Below are 20,859 nucleotides of genomic sequence, written 5' to 3' on the forward strand. Positions count from 1 at the left end.
CTTGCTACGTTTCCAGCATTAAGTTTGTGTTCATGGGTGGCGCTGTGGCGTGGAAGGTTAAGCCTTTGCCTATAGTGCCTGCATCCCATATGGGTGCCAGTTTGAGTCTCGGCTGCTCCACTTGCTATCTAGCTCCCTGCTAATGCACCTAGGAAAGTAGTGGAACATATCCAAATAATTGGGGCACCTGCACTCATGTGAGAGACCTGGGAGGAGCTGCTGGCTCCTGGCTTTGGCCTGCCCCAGCCCTGGCCATTGCAGCATTTGGAGAGTGAAGCAGCAGCTGGAAGATCTCTCTATCTCCTTCTTTATCTATATTTCTGCCTTTTAAATAAATAAATCTTAAAAAAAGATAGTGTTCATAGGAGAAGTGAAATAAAAATTTATTAGTGTTAGGTGTTGATTTAAAAAAATACAATACTTTGGAAACAAAATGGTGGATTAAAGTTAATATCTTTCTGAACTAATTCTAAAAGTTAAAAAAGCCTATCTTTTTGGTTGACAATAATACTTTGCAGTTCAGTTGCATGTGCTTGGTTGTCTGGAAATATGATTCTTTGCAAGGCTCAGCTGGTAAAGTTTCTTATTTGTTGTAAAATACATGCTGAGTAGTTCCAATTAGTGTTATTTTTACTTTGGGTAATATTAATGCTTTGAGTAAATCAGCCTAGTGATTCTTTTATTATCCTAAATAATAATTGTAGTATTTGCTGTATTACGTGATTGTTAAGTATTTATACTTCATTTTAAGGTAGTTATTACTTTATGTGAAGTATAATTTTTAACATTTATATCTACCTTTTCTCTTGGAGATATTTTTCAGGTGTAAAATATTCATTTAAATAAATGAAATAGCTTATTTTATATTTAATTTTTCCAGGGCTGCTTTGGAAGAAGTAGAAGGAGATGTGGCTGAATTGGAACTAAAACTTGATAAGGTAAATTCTGCATTTTTATTTTTTTAAAACATCAATTATTGTTTTCCATAAATAATGATTAGTACTTCTAATTCTAGGTTGTGCATATTACTTTTTATGTCTGTGAGGGTAAGTGCAATTATTACCATGATTTTACATATGAGGAAATTGTGACTATAGACATTAAACTGCTTGTTCAAAGTCTGAGTGCCAAAACAAGAATTTGAATCCATGTTTCATTACTACTAAAGATCATTAAATATCCTTTATACTGTTGGAGGTTTGTTTCTGTCTTCTCCATAAAAAAGATTATATGTATCTTTCAAGATTTTATTTTTTTAAAGATTTATTTGCTTATTTGAAAGGCAGAGTTGCAGAGTGGCAGAGACAGAGGTAGAGAGAGAATCTTCTGTCGCTGGTCCAGTCCCCAAATGGCTGCAACAGCCGGAGCTGGGCCAGTCTAAAGCCAGGAGCCAGGAGCTTCTTCCTGGTCTTCCACGCAGATGCAGGGCCCCAAGCATTTGGGCCATCTTCAACTGCTTCCCAGGCCATTGCAGAGAGCTGGATCAGAAGTGGAGCAGCTGAGACTTGAACCGGTGCCCATATGGGATGGCAGTACTACAGGCAGCGGCTTTACCTGCGACACAGTACTGGCCCCTCAAGATTTTAATAAAAAACATCTCATAGGCAGAGAAGAGAGGGGATAGAAGGAGCAAGAAAGAGAAAGGGAGAAAGGGAGAGAGAGGGAGAGAGGGAGCCAGAGTGCTCTCATTTTTTGGTTCATTCCCCAAATGCTCATAATGGCCAGAGCTGGGCTGAAGTTGATGCCAGGAGCTAGGAACTCAATCCAGGTCCCCCATGTGGCTAGCAGGGACCCAACTACTAGAATTGTCATCTGCTGCCTCTCAGAGTGCATATTAGCAGGAAGCTGGAATTGGGAGTGGATTTGTGACTTGAACCCAGATGTTCTGATATGGGATGCTGGCCTTCCTCCAACCAGCATCTTAACCACTAGGCTAAATGCCCATCCAAGCTTGTATCTTGTTTGATGTTTAATGGGTCTCATACATTACCTGTCTATTCTTATTTATATATTTAGATATGGCCAGTTTCAGATATAAATAAAATAATCATACTATTTTTAAGCTAATTCCAAAGTGCTTAACATACTTAATAATTGATATAGTATTTTATGTTAAGGGTAAGTGCACATTGATTCCCATTTGTATTAATTTTTGATAATTTTTCTTGGTAACTATTCAAGAAGTATTATCTGCTATAGTTGTATACCAGGCAGATATATTAGAATAAAAACATTATGGGGCCAGTGCTGTGGTGTAGCGGGTAAAACCACTGCCTGTGGTGCCATCATCCCATATGGGCACTGATTCGAATCCCAGCTGCTCCACTTCCGATCCAGCTCTCTGCTATGGCCTGGAAAGGTGGTTGAGGATTTTGGGGCGTGAGCCAACAGATGGAAGATATCTTTCTCTCTCTCTCTCTCTCTCTCTCTCTCTCTCTCTCTCTCTGCTTTTCAAATAAAATAAATAAACCTTAAAAAAATAAGACATGACTTCTGATTCATTTGTTCAGATATGCTTCTGTAATCATTGTTCAGTAAAATATCTGTCTTTAAATTTCTGGAGATAAGTCATTTGCATATATTTGAATTACCTTTCAGAAAATAGTTTCTTAATGATACAGTTATTGTAAATGGCGTTGCTGTGTAAAGGAAGTAGTGCTTCTGATACCTTATTGTACATGGGAATCACCTGGGATTCATCTTGTGAAGATACAGATTTTAATTCAGTAGGTCAGGTGTGCCTAACAGGCTGTGTATCTAACCAGATTCCAGATGGTGCCCATGCTGTTGGATCGCACTTTGAATACTGAGGATAAGAAATACATTAATTAGGCTAAAGATTTTTGGATGTTTTGAAATCCTGCAACATATGTGTGTCTGTAATGTAAATAGCATAGAAACTATACAAAGCATTGATTATTTATTGGTTATATGTGTATTGGTTATATATGTAAAACAAATCTTTTAGGAAAGTTTAGTAATAAATTGTTTTTGTATAGAACTTATGATTTTAAAGCACTGTAATATTCAGTATCTTTCTGTTTTTTTTTTTTGAGGGAAGATTATATTTTATTTCATGAGAAATTATACGAAGTGTTGTCTACTATTTGAAAAATTGTATCACTAATAGCAATGCAATGCATGATGTGAGTTAGGAGAGAATCACACCTCTGTCACTCTGTATTTCTACCGAGCATAGTTATATAGTTGTATTGTTTTGGTTTTTGTAATAATTATGTGAATTACATAGGACATATGTTATTATTACCACCAAAAAAGATATTTGAGAGGCAGAGAAACACACAAACATGTGCACAAATAGAGAAAGAGAAATGCAAGCTGCCCCATCAGCTTATGTTGCCATGCCTGCAACAGGCCTGGAGCTGGAAACTTTAAAAAAAAAAAAAAGATTGATTTACAGAGTTACATATATAGTGATCTTCTATTGCTGGTTTACTCCCCAAATGGCCTAAACGACTGGAGCTGGGCCAATCTAAAACCAGGAGCTGGGAGCTTCTACTGGGTCTCCCACATGGGTGTAGGGGCCTAAGCACTTGGGCTATCTTCCATTGCTTTCCCAGGTACATTAGCAAGGAGGTGGATTGGAAGTGGAGCTTCTGGGACATGAACCTGTGCCCATACGAGATGCTGGCACTGCAGGTTGTGGTTTTACCGGCTATGCTACAGAACCAGCCCTGGAAACTGGAAACTTAATCCTGGTCTCCAACATGGGTGATAGGAACCAAACCATCTGAGCCATTGCCTGCTACACCTCAGCATCTGTGTTGTCAGAAAGCTGGAATTGGTAGCTGAAACTGGGACTTGATCATTGAACCTAGGCACTCTGATATAGGATGCTGAAACCTTAATTGCTAAACCAAAATCCGCCTCTATTCCCCTTTCGTAGGGAGGACTTCAAAGGTCAGAAAGGCAAAGACAAAGTACTTCAAATCACAAAATTACAGGAGTTCAGTGCTCTTATGCATCGTTGTACTTGAAGATCCACTTTGGGGAGCATATGCACCTACCACTTGAAAATTTTCTGAAGAGCACCAGTAAATTTTGAGGCACAGTGTTTTTAAAAGTTGATATTTTAATTTTGGATAGGAATATTATTTGCATATACTTTACTTATGTGTGGGTTTTTATTACTATTAAAAATTTTTTTTCCTCTGAGGTATTATATTTATTTTCAAATACTCTTTGATACAAAGTTTTAAACTCTTAAGGAAGTCAACAGGTAGTTTTGATTTTTATGGCAGTATATAGGACAAGGTTTTTTAAAAAAATCACAGAATATGGGCTGGCGCCGTGGCACACTAGGCTAATCCTTCGCCTGTGGTGCCGGCATCTCATGTGGGTGCCGGGTTCTAGTTCTGGTTGCTCCTCTTCCAGTCCAGCTCTCTGCTGTGGCCCGGGAAGGCAGTGGAGGATGGCCCAAGTGCTTGGGCCCCTGTGCCCACACGGGAGACCAGGAGGAAACACCTGGCTCCTGGCTTTAGATCGGCGCAGCACCAGCTGTAGCAGCCATTTGGGGAGTCAACCAACGGAAGGAAGACCTTTCTCTCTTTCTCTCTCACTGTCTGTAATCCTACCTCTCATATAAATAAATAAAAATAAAAAATCACAGAATAGTATAATTTGGATACCTGTCATTTTCAGATAGAAGTGTATCTGTGTCATATGAAACACTGAGTGGTGGTGGTCCTCATTTACAGAATTCACTGACCATGTTTTTGCTAATGAGTTTTCCTTTGGGACTGGGTGTTTTTCTTTTTTTACTTTTTATCAGTTTGTTAGGGTTAGGGCACATTGATGTAGAATCTTTTTTTTTGCTTTCAAACTTTTATTTAATGAATATAAATTTCCAAAGTACAGCTTATGGATTACAATGGCTTCCCCCCCATAGTGTCCCTCCCACCCACAACCCTCCCCTTTCCCACTCCCTCTCCCCTTCCATTCACATCAAGATTCATTTTCAATTCTCTTTATATACAGAAGATCAGTTTAGCATACATTAAGTAAAGATTTCAACAGTTGGCTGCCACACAGAAATATAAAGTGAAAAATACTGTTTTGAGTACTAGTTATAGCATTAAATCTCAATGTACAGCACACTAAGGACAAAGATCCTACATGAGGAGTAAGTGCACAGTGACTCCTGTTGTTGACTTAACAAATTGACACTCTTGTTTATGGCCTCAGTAATCACCCTAGGCTCTTGTCATGAGCTGCCAAGGCTATGGAAGCCCCCTGAGTTCACTGACTCTGATCATATTTAGACAAGGCCATGGTCAAAGTGGAAGTTCTCTCCTCCCTTCAGAGAAAGGTACCTCCTTTTTTAATGACCCATTCTTTCCACTGGGATCTCATTCGCGGAGATCTTTCATTTAGGTTTTTTTTTTTTTCCCCCAGAGTGTCTTGGCTTTCCATGCCTGAAATAGTCTCATGGGCTTTTCAGCAGGCTCCGCATGCCTTAAGGGCTGATTCTGAGGCCAGAGTGCTGTTTAGGACATCTGCCATTCTATGAGTCTGCTGTGTATCTCACTTCCCATGTTGGATCATTCTCTCCCTTTTTGATTCTATCAGCTAGTATTTGCAGACACTATTTTTGTTTATGTGATCCCTTTGGTTCTTAGTCCTATCATTATGATCAATTGTGAACAGAAATTGATCACTGGGACTAGTGAGATGGCATTGGTACATGCCACCTTGATGGGATTGAATTGGAATCCCCTGGTATGTTTCTAACTCTACCGTTTGAGGTAAGTCAGCTTGAGCATGTCCCGAATTGCACATCTCTTCCCTCTCTTATTCCCACTCTTATATTTAACAGAGATCCCTTTTCAGTTAAGTTTCAGCACTTAAGAAGAATTGTGTATTGATTACAGTATTCAACCAAAAGTATTAAGTAGAACAAACAAAAAAAAATACTAAGAGGGATAACATATCAAGTTGCTCATCAACAGTCAGGGTGAGGGCTGATCAAGTCACCGTTTCTCATAGTGTTCATTTCACTTTAACAGGTTTCCTTTTTGGTGCTCAGTTAGATGTAGAATCTTTTTTAAAAATTTTTTTGAAGATTTATTTATTTATTTGAAAGGCAGAGTTACAGAGAGGCAGAGGCAAAGAGAGAGCTCTTCCATCTGCTGGTTCACTCCCCAGATGGCCGCAATGGCCAGGGCTGTGCCTATCTGAAGCCAGGAGCTTCTTCCAGGACTTGGGCCGTTTTCTACTGCTTTCCTAGGCCATAGCAGAGAGCTGGATTGGAAGTGGAGCAGCCGGGACTCAAACCAGCGCCCATATGGGATGCCAGCACTGCAGGCAGCAGCTTTACCTACTGCGCCATAGCATCTGCCCCAATGTGGAATCTTAAAACAAGAAAATTCAAATCTTAAAGTGTTAAAGCAATGACATTCACAGGCACATTAGTAAGGAGCTGGATTGAAAGTGGAGCAGATGGGATTCCAACTGGCAATCATATGGGATGCTAGCATCGCAGCAGGCAGCTTGACACGAAGCACCAGAATGCCAGCCCCAACATTGGCTACTGTGAACTCTAAGCTCATTCTAGTGTCTGTGTTGCTAAAGAGCTGGTAAAGGTATCCTGGAAACCTGAAATGTTCTCAAATATAGTCTCTTTCCCCCACCATCCCTGAGGTTCCATAGGTGCTTTAATTTTTCTCTGGTTTAAGGTTTTAATTCCTAGGGCCAGTGCTGTAGCAATGATAGTTAAGCTTTTTGCCTGCAGTGCTGGCATTCCGTAGGGGTGCCTGTTTGAATCTCAGCTGCTCTACTTCCAATCCAGCTCCCTGCTAATGCATAGCGGAAAGGGAAAGCAGTGGAAGACGGCCCAAGTCTTTGGGTCCCTGCACCCACATGGGAGACCCGGAAGAAGCTCCTGGCTCCTGGCTCCTGGCTCCTGGCTTTGGCCTGCACAGCTCTGGCCATTGTGGCTGTTTGGGGAGGAGGGAACCAGCAGATGAAAGATCTCTCTCACTTTCTCTCTTTCTCTCTCTCCCCTTTCTGTATTTCTGACTTTGAATAAATTCTTAAAACAAATTTTGACTCCTTATAAAATGTATCTCTCCCAGATTCTTGAGCTGTAAGTTGTCATTTTTACTTTAGAATTATGGGGAGTTAGGAATAAAAAAGGAGCAATAGATGGTTGTTATTGTAGGTGGTGGCAGTGAAGGTCTAATAGGGGAGGGGTTGCCCCACAACTAATTTAGTGATTTCATAACTTTGTTCAGGGCAAGTTCATTCTATCAATGTAAAAATTCTATCAGTGTAAAAATCATGTCAGCAACAGGTTCAACTAGCTTGATGACTTAGCGTGTATTTATTTTGCTTATAATGTTTTCTACCAATAGTTATATTCTTTGTAGTGAATAATGCTTTTGAGTGGCATTGCTCTGTTGGCTTCAACTATCCCTTCTACAAGATGCTCTGTCATTGGTACATTATAGTGCATCATGGTTGCCATCTGGATAGAATTTCTGTTTCTGTTTTACATGTTGTCACTGGTAGACTTGTTTCCTGTTTGTTAAATAGACAACCTTTAAATCTTAGCTCATATACTACCAATCTTTGGTTCTTTTTCCAGTTTTACATTTCTTCTTGAATGTATTTCCTTTTAAATGATTATAACGTTACTATACTTTTTGGTTTGTGGTATAGCTTAATGAGTTAAGAGTACAAAACTTGGATTTGAATCTGGTACTGCTGCTAAGTAGCTGTATTGTTTTGGGTAAAATCCTCATCCTTTCTGTGTCTCATTTTTTTCATCTTTGAAATGAGGAAAACAAGTGTCTTAATGTATCACATAGAGCTATTATTAGAATAAGATGAGATAATGTATGCCAGATACTAAGCATGGTTCTTGGCACATGGCATATTGTAAGTAAATGATGTGATAGTGTCTCTTCAACAGAGTAGTAGCCCCTTGAAGACAGAGTCTATCTTTAAAAGGGGGGAACCCCTCATTTGTTATGCACTCACTGTATGCCACGTTCTGTGTTACATTATCTCTGATCTTTACAAGAATGTTGGCATTATTCCCAATTTGCACCTAGAAGAGTGGGAATCACAGCGCAAGCTAATTACTTGAGGATAGCAAATTTAAGTTGTATTCCTATTATCTGGAAAAGTACCTATTACACAGTAATCCCTTAATAAAAATTATGAATGAATTAGAGCTGCAAATTTGATAATTTTGACTAATTTGATGTTTACTTATTCTTAGATAAAAATCTTCCCTTGGGCCAGTGTTGTAGCATAGTGGGTAAGGCCACTGCTTGCAATGCCAGCATTTATTCAGCTAAAATTTCATTCATCACTGTCATTTAATTAGGATTCTGGCAGCTGGTGGAGTCAGTTTCCTGCTTTCTCTCCTCCCCTCTCCATCACCTAATCAGGCCTTCCTCCTAGATACCTGCAGTGTTTATGTGGTTTTGCTGTGAGATAATTTCATTTTCTCTGTAACCCCTGTGATAGTGACTCTATTTTAGTGTGATAACTATTTTCATGGCCATACTCTTTTGCCTCATAACACAGAGTTCATAACACAGAGTTCTAACCTCTGAAATCTGGAATGCTGATGTCCTGCTTTCTGACTTGATTCTCCAGTCCTTCCAGTTCTTAAACTCACTGCTGCTTCAAGTTTACCTAGACTTCTGGTCTTTCAGTATGTCTACTTGAGATATTTCAGATTACTTTCAAATTCATTTCAATGTATTTTTTAAAAAGATTTATTTATTTGAAGGTCAGAGTTACACAGAGAGAGAAGGAGAGGCAGAGAGAGAAATCTTGCATCCTCTGGTTCACTCCCCAGTTGGCTGCAACAGCCGGAGCGGTGCCGATCCAGGAGCTTCTTCTGGGTCTCCTATGCAGGTGCAGGGGCCCAAAGACTGGGGCCATCTTCTACTGCTTTCCCAGGCCACAGCAGAGAGCTGGATCGGAAGTGTGGCAGCCAGGACTCGAGCTGGCGCCCATATGGGATGTGGCACTGCAGGCTGCAGCTTTACCCGCTATGCCACAGTGCCGGCCCTTCAATGTACTTTTTATTTTAAAAGATTAGTTTTATTTATTTGAAAGGTAGAGTTACAGAGAGAGGGAGGATTTTCCGTCACCTCAGAAATCTTGTACTTGTTAGCAGTTACCCTCAGGTCTCCTCTTTCTTCATCTTCTGGCTACTTTCTGTCTCTGTGGATTTTCCTGGCCATTTCATATAGATGGAATCATGTAGTATTTGATTTTTGTGACTGGCTGTGTTCAGTTACAATGTTTTTAAGTTTCACCAATCCCAATAGAGATTTGTGCTTCCTTCCCAGAAGAGATGTGTTGTTTTATTAAGAAATAAACTTGAACATCTTTATCTACTTAAGTGAAAGAAGTGGTAGAGATGAGAAGATAGGGTCGAGTCCTAAGGAGGTAGAAGGTTTAGAATTTCATTAAATAAGAGATACTTTCACTTCTCAAATGGAAGGTGATATATTTGTCAGTATTTTTATGGTTGAGTAATATCCTTTTGTATGGACATATCACAATTGGTTCATCCTAATTAATTGATGGGCATTTGAGTTCTCTTTTTCTGACTGTTATGATCAGTGTTGCTATGAGCCCTTTCAATGTGCTCTTAACTTTATTCCATTATTACTGCTCTTCAGAAACCTTCATTTCCTTTCCATAACAGCTACTCCACAGAATTTCTGCTGTCTAAAGTGTAGCCAGGTATATTATCTGCCTCAAGTCTGGGCTGTGAAGCCCTACAGGAGAAATTATACAACTATTTTGTAAAACCAACTGATGGAGCCACATGTCCTGTAATTATTTATACAAAGCAAGTTTTTCAAATCCAGTCAGATCCATTTCATTGCTTTTAGCAGCTCTTCAATAGTTCACTGTTTCTTCAGGATTTACCACTTAGTTCTTCACTTTTACCAGATGACCTTGCCTCTTCCTTCTGCTTGGTGGGAATCCTTTATTTATTGCTCCTAATCTAGAAAGTTAACTTACATTTTTTGTTTTTCATCCCGTTTGTGTGATGAAAATATCTCTTTTTGTAGTCATCTTTTTCTTTTTCTTCTCTGCCATGTCTTTATCTTAAGTACTTAAGTACAAAGGTGTCCACGTTTGTTTCTTATTCTTACTAAGGGTTTTTCTTAGTAAAACAAAGCAAACAACAATAAGAAAACCTTCCTTCTGACAAGGAAACACAAATTTGTTAATTACTATGATCCAGTAACAATATTTTTCCCAAAATGTATTTATTTTGAAAGTTAGAGTTACATGGGTGTGGAGAGCAGGGAGGGGGAGAGAGAGAGAGGGAGAGAGGGAGAGAGGGAGAGAGAGAAATCGATCAATCTTCCATCTGCTGACTCACTCCCCAGATGACCACAACGTCCAGCACTGGGCTAGGCTGAAGCAAAGAATGTCATCTGGGTCTCCCACATACAGGGGGCCCAAACACTTGTGCCATCATCTGCTGCTTTTCCTAGGCCATTAGCAGAGAGCTGGATTGAAAGTGGAGCAGCTCAAACACAAACTGGGGCTGATAAGGGTTGCTGGCACTACAGGTGGCAGCTTTACCCACCATGCCACAATGTTGGCCCTGACTCTGTAACAACTTGTGCTAAGATCTTTATGTGAAGTATCTTATCATTTTATAGTAACCTTATGTGATTGGTACCATTATGTATCATTCAGAAGAAAAAACTGAAGGTTGTAAGTTTGTTCAGGTTAAGGTCACTCGAGTTTAATTATGTGATTATGTATGGCAGCCAGATTTGAACCTAAGCTGAGCTGTGAACCTATGTTTTTATTTTAAATTAATTTATTTTAAATTTTAAATTATTCACGAGGCAGAGAGGCAAGGGGAGAGGGAGGGAGGAGGAGATAGAGAGAAAAAGAGACAGAAAGCTATTGAGAGAAAGTGAGAAAGAGAAAGCAAATGATAGAGTACTTCTGTATGCTGACTCACTTCCTAAATGCCTGCAGGAGTGGAGAAACTTTGATTTTAAAGGAGAATGTTGCACAGTCAACTCATTTCTCCCTCTTTTTTTATTGGGATGCTTTTGATTTAATTATTTTTGTATTATTTGTTGGATGAGTACCGCCTAAAGTACAAAATCCAAAGATGACAAATACATCTAGTGATAATCATCTTCTAATCCCATTCCTAGGTGAGTACACTGCACCAGCTTCTTGTGTGTCTTTCCAGTCTTTTTTTTTTTTGCATATAAAAGATTATATGTATTTGTATTTCTCCATACAAATGACTCTTTTCCAGCAAAAATATTAGCACTATTTGCAGGTGTTTTTGATCTTAATATATTTTGGATTTTTAAAATTAATTTTAAGGCAGTCTCTTTTTTAATGATTGGATTATGTTATATGTATATGTCGCATTGAAAAATATTTATTTATTATTTGAAAGGCAGAATGACAGAAAAGGGAGTGGGAGGAGAGAGAGAGACAGAGACATTGTCTATTTTCTTGTTCACTCCCCAAATGCCTGTGACAGTCAGGACGAGGCTAGATCAAAGCCAGGAACCAGGAACTCCATTTAGGTCTCCCATGTGTGTGGCAGGGAACTAAGTACATGGCCCATCATCTGCTGTCATTCCATATACATTAGCCAGAAGCTGAATCAGAAGTGGAATAACTGGGACTGGAACTGGTACTTACACGGGTTGTGGACATTCCAAGCAGCATATTAACCCCCTGTACCACAATGGCTGCCCCATATCATACTTTTTATTCAGTTGTTTACTATGGGTGCTTAGTTGCTCAATATTTTATTGTGACTGCAGTGAATAACTTCACATATACATGGCTGTGTGCAAATACATCTATGTGATGCATTTTTTAAAAGATTTTATTTATTAGTTTGATAGGTAGAGTTACAGAGAGAAAGAGAGACAGAGAGAAAGATCTTCCTTCCGTTGGTTCACTCCCCAAATGGCCACCACGGCTGGCGCTGCGCCGATCCGAAGCCAGGACCCAGGTGCTTCTTCCTGGCCTCCCACATGGGTACAGGGGCCCAAGCACTTGGGATATCCTCCACTGCCCTTCCGGGCCACAGCAGAGAGCTGGACTGGAAAAGGAGCAACCAGGACTAGAACCTGGTGCCAATATGGGATGCCGGCGCCGCAGGCGGAAGATTAACCAAGTGAGCCACGGCGCCGGCCCCATATGTGGTGCATTTTTTAAAAAAGATTTATTTATTTATTTGAAAGTCAAAGTTACACAGGGAGAGGCAGAGAGGCAGAGAGAGAGAGAGAGAGAGAGAGAGAGAGAGAGGGAGGTAGGTCTTCCATCCGCTTGTTCACTCCCCAATTGGCTGCAATAGCCAGAGCTGCGCTGATCCAAACCAGGAACCAGGAGCTTCTTCTGGGTATCCCACATGGGTGCAGGGGCCCAATGACTTGGGCCATCTTCTACTGCTTTCTCAGGCCATAGCAGAGAGCAAGATCAGAAATGGAGAAACCAGGACTCGAACCAGTGCCCATGTGGGATACTGGCACTGCAGGCGGTGGCTTTACCCACTACACCACAGTGCTGGCCCTGATGAATTTTTAAAAGTGACATTACTAAGGAGGTTATATATATCTTAATTTCGTTAGCTTTTATTAAATTGCCTTTCATAGAAATTGTATCAGTGTACATTCTTATCACAGTGTATGAGAATAACTGTTTCCCTTTACCTGCCGGCTCTAAAAGAACATGTTCTCAAACTTTTTATTTTTGCTGTTTAGTCATATCCATGAGTTGGCCTTTCGTATCCATGTAAGGGCTACCAAATCATTTGGTTTGGCCCTGCCAAGGCAACCACAGATGGGACTTGATATTAAAAAATCTGTAGCAGGCTAATTTTTAAGTTGATAATTTGGTATGGCTCATGAATGATGTTATAAATATCCATATGCCAGAAAAAAATTTGCCCACTGGAGCTCTAGGCCAAAGGCCTGTCCCCTCAGTACTCTTTCTGAAAATATTTTTGCTCTTTTGCATGTTGGTTACTCCATATGAACATTCGAATTAATTTTATCCGGTAAGATACCTTAGTTAGTAAATAATAAAATATTTATTTCTGCCAGCATTTCTCATAGGGGTTTTGTGGAACAATGGCTCTATGAAAATGCTTCCTCTAAAAAGAATCCGTGGTTAAGTATCTTTAGGAAATGCTGCATATTACATCTCCTCTTTTGTATGCACATTAGTCGATATCTAAAGGTCTTAGAAGTGTAGCAATGTTAGGCTATTCCTGTTTTTATGTTATTCCTGTTTTCCAGGAATCCTTCCTTGATGTCAAAAGTCCTGATTACATGTGTCCTTTTTCACTCATGTGTGGCTTTGTCTTGTGTGTTTGCTCTGTGGAGGTTATCTGCTTACCTACTGTTCAGAATAGAGCTCCTTGGAAGCAGAAGTTATGTTTTAAATTTCTGTTCCTTGGGGCCGGCGCCGTGGCGCAGTAGGTTAATCCTCCGCCTGTAGTGCTGGCATCCCATATGGGTGCCGGTTCTAGTCCTGGCTGCTCCTCTTCCTGTCCAGCTCTCTGCTATGGCCTGGGAAAGCAGTAGAAGATGGCCCAAGTACTTGGGCCTCTGCACCCACGTGGAAGACCGGGAAGAAGCACTTGGCTCCTGGCTTCGGCTTGGTGCAGCTCTGGCCGTGTTGGCCATTTGGGGAGTGAACCAACCCCTCTCAGTTTCTGTAGCTCTACCTTCAAATAAATAAATAAAATATTTAAAAAAAAATAAATTTCCATTCCTCTATGCTATTGGGACCACCATTTTAAAATTATACTCTTGTGGGGCCAACGCTGTGGCTCACTTGGTTAATCCTCCGTCTACGACTCTGGCATCCCTTATGACTCTCTAAGTCTATAACTCTAACCTGTCAAATAAAAAAAATTATACTCTTGAAATCTGGAGTTTCTAAAGATTTCTGTGGCGCTCTCTCTCTCTCTCTCTCTTTAAAGATTTATTTACTTGAAAGACAGAGTTACTCAGAGAGATGGAGAGATCTTCTATCTGTTGATTCACTCCCTGAATAACCTTGAGGAAGCCAGCAGTCTGCAGCTGGGTCTCCCACTTGGGTCATCTTTCACTGCTTTCCCAAGCATGTTAGCAGGGAGCTGGATTAGAAGTAGAGCAGCCAGGACTCGAACCAGCTGCTCATATGGGATGCCAATGTCACAGGCAGAGTCTTAAATCACTGCATCAAGGCTCTAGCTTCTTTTCTTGGCTTTTTATCTTCTTCTTGGTATTAATCATTTCCCACTTGCCTCAGTACTTTTGCTGGTTTTTTTTTTTTTTTTTTTTTTTTTTTTTGACAGGAAGAATTAGACAGTGAGAGAGAGAGAGACAGAGAGAGAAAGGTATTCCTTCTATTGGTTCATCCCCCAAATGGCCGCCACGGCCTACGCGCTGCACTGATCCGAAGCCAGGAGCCAGGTGCTTCCTCCTGGTCTTCCATGCAGGTGCAGGGCCCAAGCACTTGGACCATCCTCCACTGCCTTTCCGGGCCACAGCAGAGAGCTGGACTGGAAGAGGGGCAACCGGGATAGAATCCAGCGTCCCAACTGGAACTAGAACCTGGAGTGCCGGCACCACAGGCACTAGTGAGCTGCGGCGCTGGCCGCTGGTTTTTAATATTTGACACTCACCCAAGATTTCTTTTTAAGGCAAATATTCTGTCTGAGTGAAAGAAAAGAAGGGGGTGGAGTAGAGAGATACAAAAAGAGAGGGAGAGAGAGAGAAGGGGAAAAAAGAAAGGGAGGGAGAAAGATGGAAGAAAGAGAAATGCCTAGTTCTAATGCTTAACGCAATGCCTAGAACAGACCAGTAGACATTGGATAACTATTTTCTGGAATAAGTACTTGAATAATCCATTCAGACATCAGCTTTGATAGACTGATAATGAAATGATCAACATGACTAACTCACCAAATCAATGTTCGCACCTTTCCTCCAACATGCCAGTTTACAGAAAAAAGTTTTTCTTATGCTTGCTTGCTATTTTCTTTCTTCTAGGAGATGCTTGATAAGTTTTCATAGAGTTAATTTATGTGATTGAGTTTGCCTTGGTTAAATGAGTTTTTTGTTATCAGACAACCTCCAAGTCCTAAATAGTCCAACTTTTTGGTATGACTCTAATGAATTTACCTTATAAGCTGAAGGAAAAAAGTAATTTTTGATTGGTTTATTTTGGGTTTATTGATGAAATATAGTTTATCTTAACTAGGTTAAACTTATATGGTTACTACCAATACTTGTTCAACCAAATAATCTGTAAAATTTTTTTCTGATATAATTTATTTTTCTTTTTCAGCTTGTGAAGCTCTGTATTGCCATGATTGATACCGGAAAAGCCTTTTGTCTTGCAAATAAACAGTTCATGAACGGGATCCGAGACCTGGCCCAGTATTCTAGTAATGATGCTGTAGTTGAAGTTAGTACCATTAAAATTATGGTTTAAATGATGAGTGTAACAAGACATGAAGTATATATCTGCACATGAATTATTAATTGTTATAATGATACTTAAAAGTAGAAAAGCCATCAGCCCTTGGTGATATCTTCTGTAATCCTGTTGATTCACATTGTACATATTTAGCATCATTTTCTTTAATCCAGTTTCATATTGTCTCAACCAGTTTACTATATAGCTGCTTACATAGGCAGGCGGACTGCAGTAACCTAAGACTGGTGCTTAACTACAGGTGGGTTGCTGTACAGGTTCTATTTGTTAGCATAATAAGAGGGTACTTTTGAGTTTATAGAAAAATGGAATAAAAGATGTTTATTTTAGTACAAAAATTTGAAATCCATGTCTGTTTTTTTCCTAATAGATATTTTCTGTGAATTTTTTGAAGTTACTTCTTACCATTGATAGGGTTGTCCTAATTCTTTGACTTTCTAAGGTTCTATATGTTACCACGTGAACACTTGAACTTTCTATAGAGCATGCCCATGAGATAATGAGATTGTCCTTGGAAGTAAATGTTACAGTGTACGATGTAACTTGATCTTTCTGTTAGAAATGCTGAAGTAACATTTTTGTGACCTATTTTAGTGGCTCATAAATGATTTGGTTTTCTTTCTTTTTTTTTTTTCCACAGACAAGTTTGACCAAGTTTTCTGACAGTCTTCAAGAAATGATAAATTTTCACACAGTAAGTGTCAGTAAGTAGGTGTTACTATGACCATGTTAATATTTTTTTCTTTTCTTGAGTATTTTATGAAATGATCAAAATTGAATTCAGTGGCTTTGACCATCAACCTCTTTGTTGGGTGGATATGAAATGTACACAGAGAAGAAGAGAGAGAAGAAAACATGTTTTATGTTCCATTCTAATATGTTGAACATAACATCAATGAAGTATACATTTGTTAAACTCATCTTTGCTTTACATTGTGTCTTTGTAAGTTTTAAAAAATTTATTTACAGAAGTAAAAGTTTTCATTTTAAATTAGCTCTTTTTTTTTTTTTTAAGAAACATACAAATATCTGCTCTTTAATCAGCTGCCAATGAAAGACTGCTAATGGGGGGCCAGTGTTGTGGCACAGCTGATTAAACTGCTGCCCACAAAGCCAGTATTCCATTTGAGCACCTTGAGTGCTGATTCCAATCCTGACTGCTCTCTCTCTCTCTCTCTCAACTCTGCCTTTTCAAGTCCTTTGTCTTTTATTGTTGTTAGACAATAACTGATGTTTATTGCATGCCTGTTATTCAGGCCCACTTCTAAGCACTTCATTTGCATGTTAACCTTAGAACTCTTCTATGGAATAGGTTTAGTTATTATTCCCACTTGTGAATGAGGAAACTGAGGCACAAGAGAGGTTAGGTTATTTGCCAGAACACAACAGCAGAGGGGAACAGCCTGCATATCAGATGGTCTGCAGCGACATGGTCAGCATTTCCATACTGTCTACCACATGTTTCATACCAGATGTTTTAGGAGAATGAAATTACTGCACCAGAACATACCAACAAAATATTCTTATTGACCAAGGTTCTCTGCTTCACCAAAACATTAGTCAGACTCCTAAACCCTGTTCTAGCCCAGTGTGTGCACTAATTTGTAAAATCTACTTTTTTATGCTTTGTTTTTAAATTAACATATAATAGTCACTTATGTTTACCCATTATTTATTTATTTATTTGTTATTGAGTTGTAGAGTTCTTTGTTCTGGGTGATAAATCCTTATCAATATATTTTATGTAAATATTTTTGCCATTTTTGTAGGTTTTAAAGTTTAATTTTGATGATATCTGAAGTCCAGTTTATTTTTTGTTTTGCCTGTGCTTTTGGTGTCACATCTAAGAGAATCTATTGCCAAATCCATGGTCATGAAAATTTTCACCTGGGTTTTTTCTAAGTTTTAATGGCTTTCACTCTAACATTTTACACAGTTTGACTACTTTGTGCTTTTTTGTTTCGTTTTGCCTTTTACTGAATTTAGATGCCAGTGTTAGGTATATTTGATTTCACTTCAAGTCTAATGACATTTTGGATTTAAGTTTTTTAAAAATATAATATGGCTGTTAAGTTTTTTGGGTATGCAACAACTCTTAAATGAGTGTAGTGCATTAAATGTTTTATCCATAATATATTACCCGGTGAAAGAGTCCCTGTCTGTCATATTTTATTTCAACCAGTAAATCTTATACTGTTGCTTTACGTAAGAATATCTTACTTGGGGCAGGTGTTTGGTACAGCAGTTAAGAAGCTGTTTAGTATGCCCATTCCGTTTGGAGGGTCTAGATTTAGTCCTGGTTCTTCTTATTCTAGTTTCCTGCATTTGCACAGCCTGGGAGGCACCAGATGATGGCTCACTTACTTGAGTCCCTTGCCACTCATTTAGGAGAACTAGATTAAGTTCTGGCTTCCTAGTTTTAGCCTAGCTCAACTTTGGCTATTGTGTGCACATAGGGAGTGAGCCAGCAGATGAAACATCTGTCTCTGTCTCTAGGTTTGCCTTTCAAATAAGAAAACAAATAATAAAATAATTAAGAATATCTTACTCTATTATAGTTTTATATATGAAAAGTTATGGTTAAGATAAACTTTTGGTAAATAAATTGTTTTTTGTGTTGAAAGATTTTTTTTAAAGATTTCTTTATTATTTATTTGAAAGGCAGAGTTACAGAGAGGCAGAGGCAGAGAGAGAGAGGGAGAGATCTTCCATCCACTGGTTCACTCCCCAAATGGCCGCAACGGCTGGGGCTGGGCTGATCCAAAACCAGGAGCCGGGGAGCTTCTTCTGGGTCTTCCATGTGGGTGCAGGGGCCTAGGGACTTGGGCCATCTTCTGCTGCTTTCCCAGGCACATTAACAGGGAACTGGACTGGAAGTGGAGCAGCCAAGACTTGAACCAGTGCCCATATGGACTGTCGGCACTGCAAGCTGCGGCTTTACCTGCTATGCCACAGCACTGGCCCTGAAAGATTTCTTGTTAAGAAATTTTTGAAATATTTTACAGGTCAGTCTCTGAGAGTAAATTAAATATTTAAAATTGGGTTTATTTTTCAAACATGATGTAAGTGTATTTTTGCCTTAATAGAGATAGAGATTGGTATTTTTAATGCTGGTGCTCTTAATGTGCACCCACTTTCCTGAAATCTATGTATTTTCCACTAATGTTTGTTTTCTTCCTTTCTAAAATTGAAAGCAGTCAGTGTTTCTTGACTTTATTAATGTAAAAAGAGTAGAGAATATAGACAATTTCAACTGAGTTTTAGCCCCATTGTTACTCCCTGTATAATTTTGTTCAGTTTACTTGATAACTTTAATTTTTCAGTTTATTCTTCTATAAAAAGGGGATGATAAAATCAGTCACACCTATTTCTAAATGTGTTGTGAGGAACAAAAACTCTGGAGAGTGATAATCCTTTCTTAACTGTGTCAGTTGGCATCCATTCAGGGGAACAGAAACCACTTAGAATACTTCTGACAGAAAACTTTTAATATAGGGGGTGGTTGCAAAGTGCTGGAAGAGCTGGAGGAATAAAAAAGCTGAGGTGATCATGCTACCCAGAAGTCATGGGTAGCATGGGAAATAGCTATTGCACTGAGGGCTGGAGGGACAGAAGAGAATGTAGTGTTACCCAGAACCTCTAGGTAGTTGGGGGTAGTGCCTTTGTTACCTAGGTGGAAAGCCAGGAGCTTGCCTGGTTGTTGCTGTGACATGAGCCAAGGACTTCACAGACCCATTGACGCTGCTAAAGTGGCCACCAATGCTGCTGAATTTTGGAGCAGCTCTTGGAGTGCTCAAGGAGTGGGTTCTTCTTTTCTCTTGCCTCTTTTTTTTTTTTTTTTTTTTAAAGATTTATTCATTTATTTGAAAGTCTTGAGTTACACACACACAGAGAAAGAGAGGCAGAGAGAGAGAGGTCTTCCATCCACTGGTTCACTACCCAATTGGCCACAATAGCTGGAGCTGCGCCAATCTGAAGCCAGGATCCAGGAGCTCTTCTGGGCACAAGGACTTGAGCCATCTTCTACTGCTTTCCCAGGCCACAGCAGAGAGCCGAATTGGAAGTGGAGCAGCCAGGGCTCGAACTGGCACCCATATGGGATGCCAGCACTGCAGGCAGCAGCTTTACCCGCTGTGCCACAGCGCTGCCCCTCCCCCCCTTTTAAGATTTATTTTATTTATTTGAAAAGTAGAATGATAGAGAAGGAGAGAGGGAGAAACAGTAAGAGAGATTTTCAATCTGCTGATTCAAGCCTCACATCGCCAAAATGGCCCTACTGGGCCTGTCTGAAGCCAGGAGCCAGGAACTCCATACTGGTCTCCCATGTGGGTGGCAGGGGTGCACGTACTTAGGCCATCTTTTGCTGCTTTCCTAGGCACATTAGCAGGCAGCTGAGCTCGACTGGAAGCAGAGTATCTAGGACTTGAACTGGAACTCCAATGTGGTATGCTGGCCTTGCAGGTGTCAGATTAACTGGTGTGCCACAGCACTGGTCCTTCTCTCCTACCTTTTAATCTGACTTTGGCTTCTACTTGTGGAACCTGATCTCTCAGTTGGGGTCTGGAAAGTATCCCATGCAGACTTGTGGCCCCCAGCAGTATGGACAAGGAGACTAAGGAAGAGTGAGTGTGCAGATGATAGCCAACAGGAAAACAACTAGCACATCAACCATAAAGTCTTTAATTTTGGAATTGTTTTTGGTGGAAAATGGTTGTATAGCTTAACATTTTACCCTTAAAACCTTTTTTCTGTGACTTTTTCCATACATTCAATTTCTAACATGTTAGCAAAGTATACTCCAAACCCACCTATCTATCAGTTGTTTCTTTACTACCTCTAAGTTTAAACTACAGTCTCTTATTTAAGCTTCTATAATGGCCTCCCAGTTCATGTCTGCTTCTGTTCTTGCCTTTTGTACAATGAGTTTTGAAGACATCAGCCAGAATGATGTCACACCCAGAATACTTACCCATGGCCTGCCAAGTTCCAGTTGATCTGTTTATGATTCCTTGATCTCATTTTAATCTGCCTGGCTGTAGCCACTTGGGTTCTTTGTTAGTCTTTGCACATACCAAAGTATGCTCATCTTAGGGCCTTTGCGCTTGCTGTCTGCTTGCTGTGGAATGTTCTTCCTCCACATCTGCATATGGTTGGTTTCCTCACAGTATTCTTGCACCTTTACTTTATTTAAAAGGTCATTACCTCTTGGACCTCTCATAACAACTCTGTGATCACTTTTGTATCTCTTGACCCTACATTGTCAGGAACATACATTGATACTTAAAAAGAGACTTCAGAACATTCATGGATGGACTAGTGTTGTGGCATAATGGATTAAACCACTGCCTGCAACGCTGGCATTCATATGGGCTC

The 20,859-nt window shown here is 39.7% G+C and overlaps 1 protein-coding gene across 10 annotated transcripts in view; it reads left to right on the forward strand.

Moving 5' to 3' along the window:
• Positions 1-20,859, forward strand: part of ACAP2 (ArfGAP with coiled-coil, ankyrin repeat and PH domains 2) — a 156,956-nt gene that overhangs the window by 49,383 nt on the left and 86,714 nt on the right. For all 10 annotated transcript variants that reach the window (XR_007924433.2, XR_007924434.2, XM_008266163.4 and 7 more), the window contains 3 exon segments: positions 881-938; positions 15,337-15,456; positions 16,127-16,180. Coding sequence is in view for 8 of the 10 variants with exons in the window: in XM_008266163.4 (XP_008264385.1) it covers positions 881-938; positions 15,337-15,456; positions 16,127-16,180 (232 nt within the window). In the remaining 2 variants the exon portion in view is untranslated.

This window comes from Oryctolagus cuniculus, chromosome 4, assembly GCF_964237555.1.
Source record: "Oryctolagus cuniculus chromosome 4, mOryCun1.1, whole genome shotgun sequence".
Classification (NCBI taxonomy): Eukaryota; Metazoa; Chordata; class Mammalia; order Lagomorpha; family Leporidae; genus Oryctolagus; species Oryctolagus cuniculus.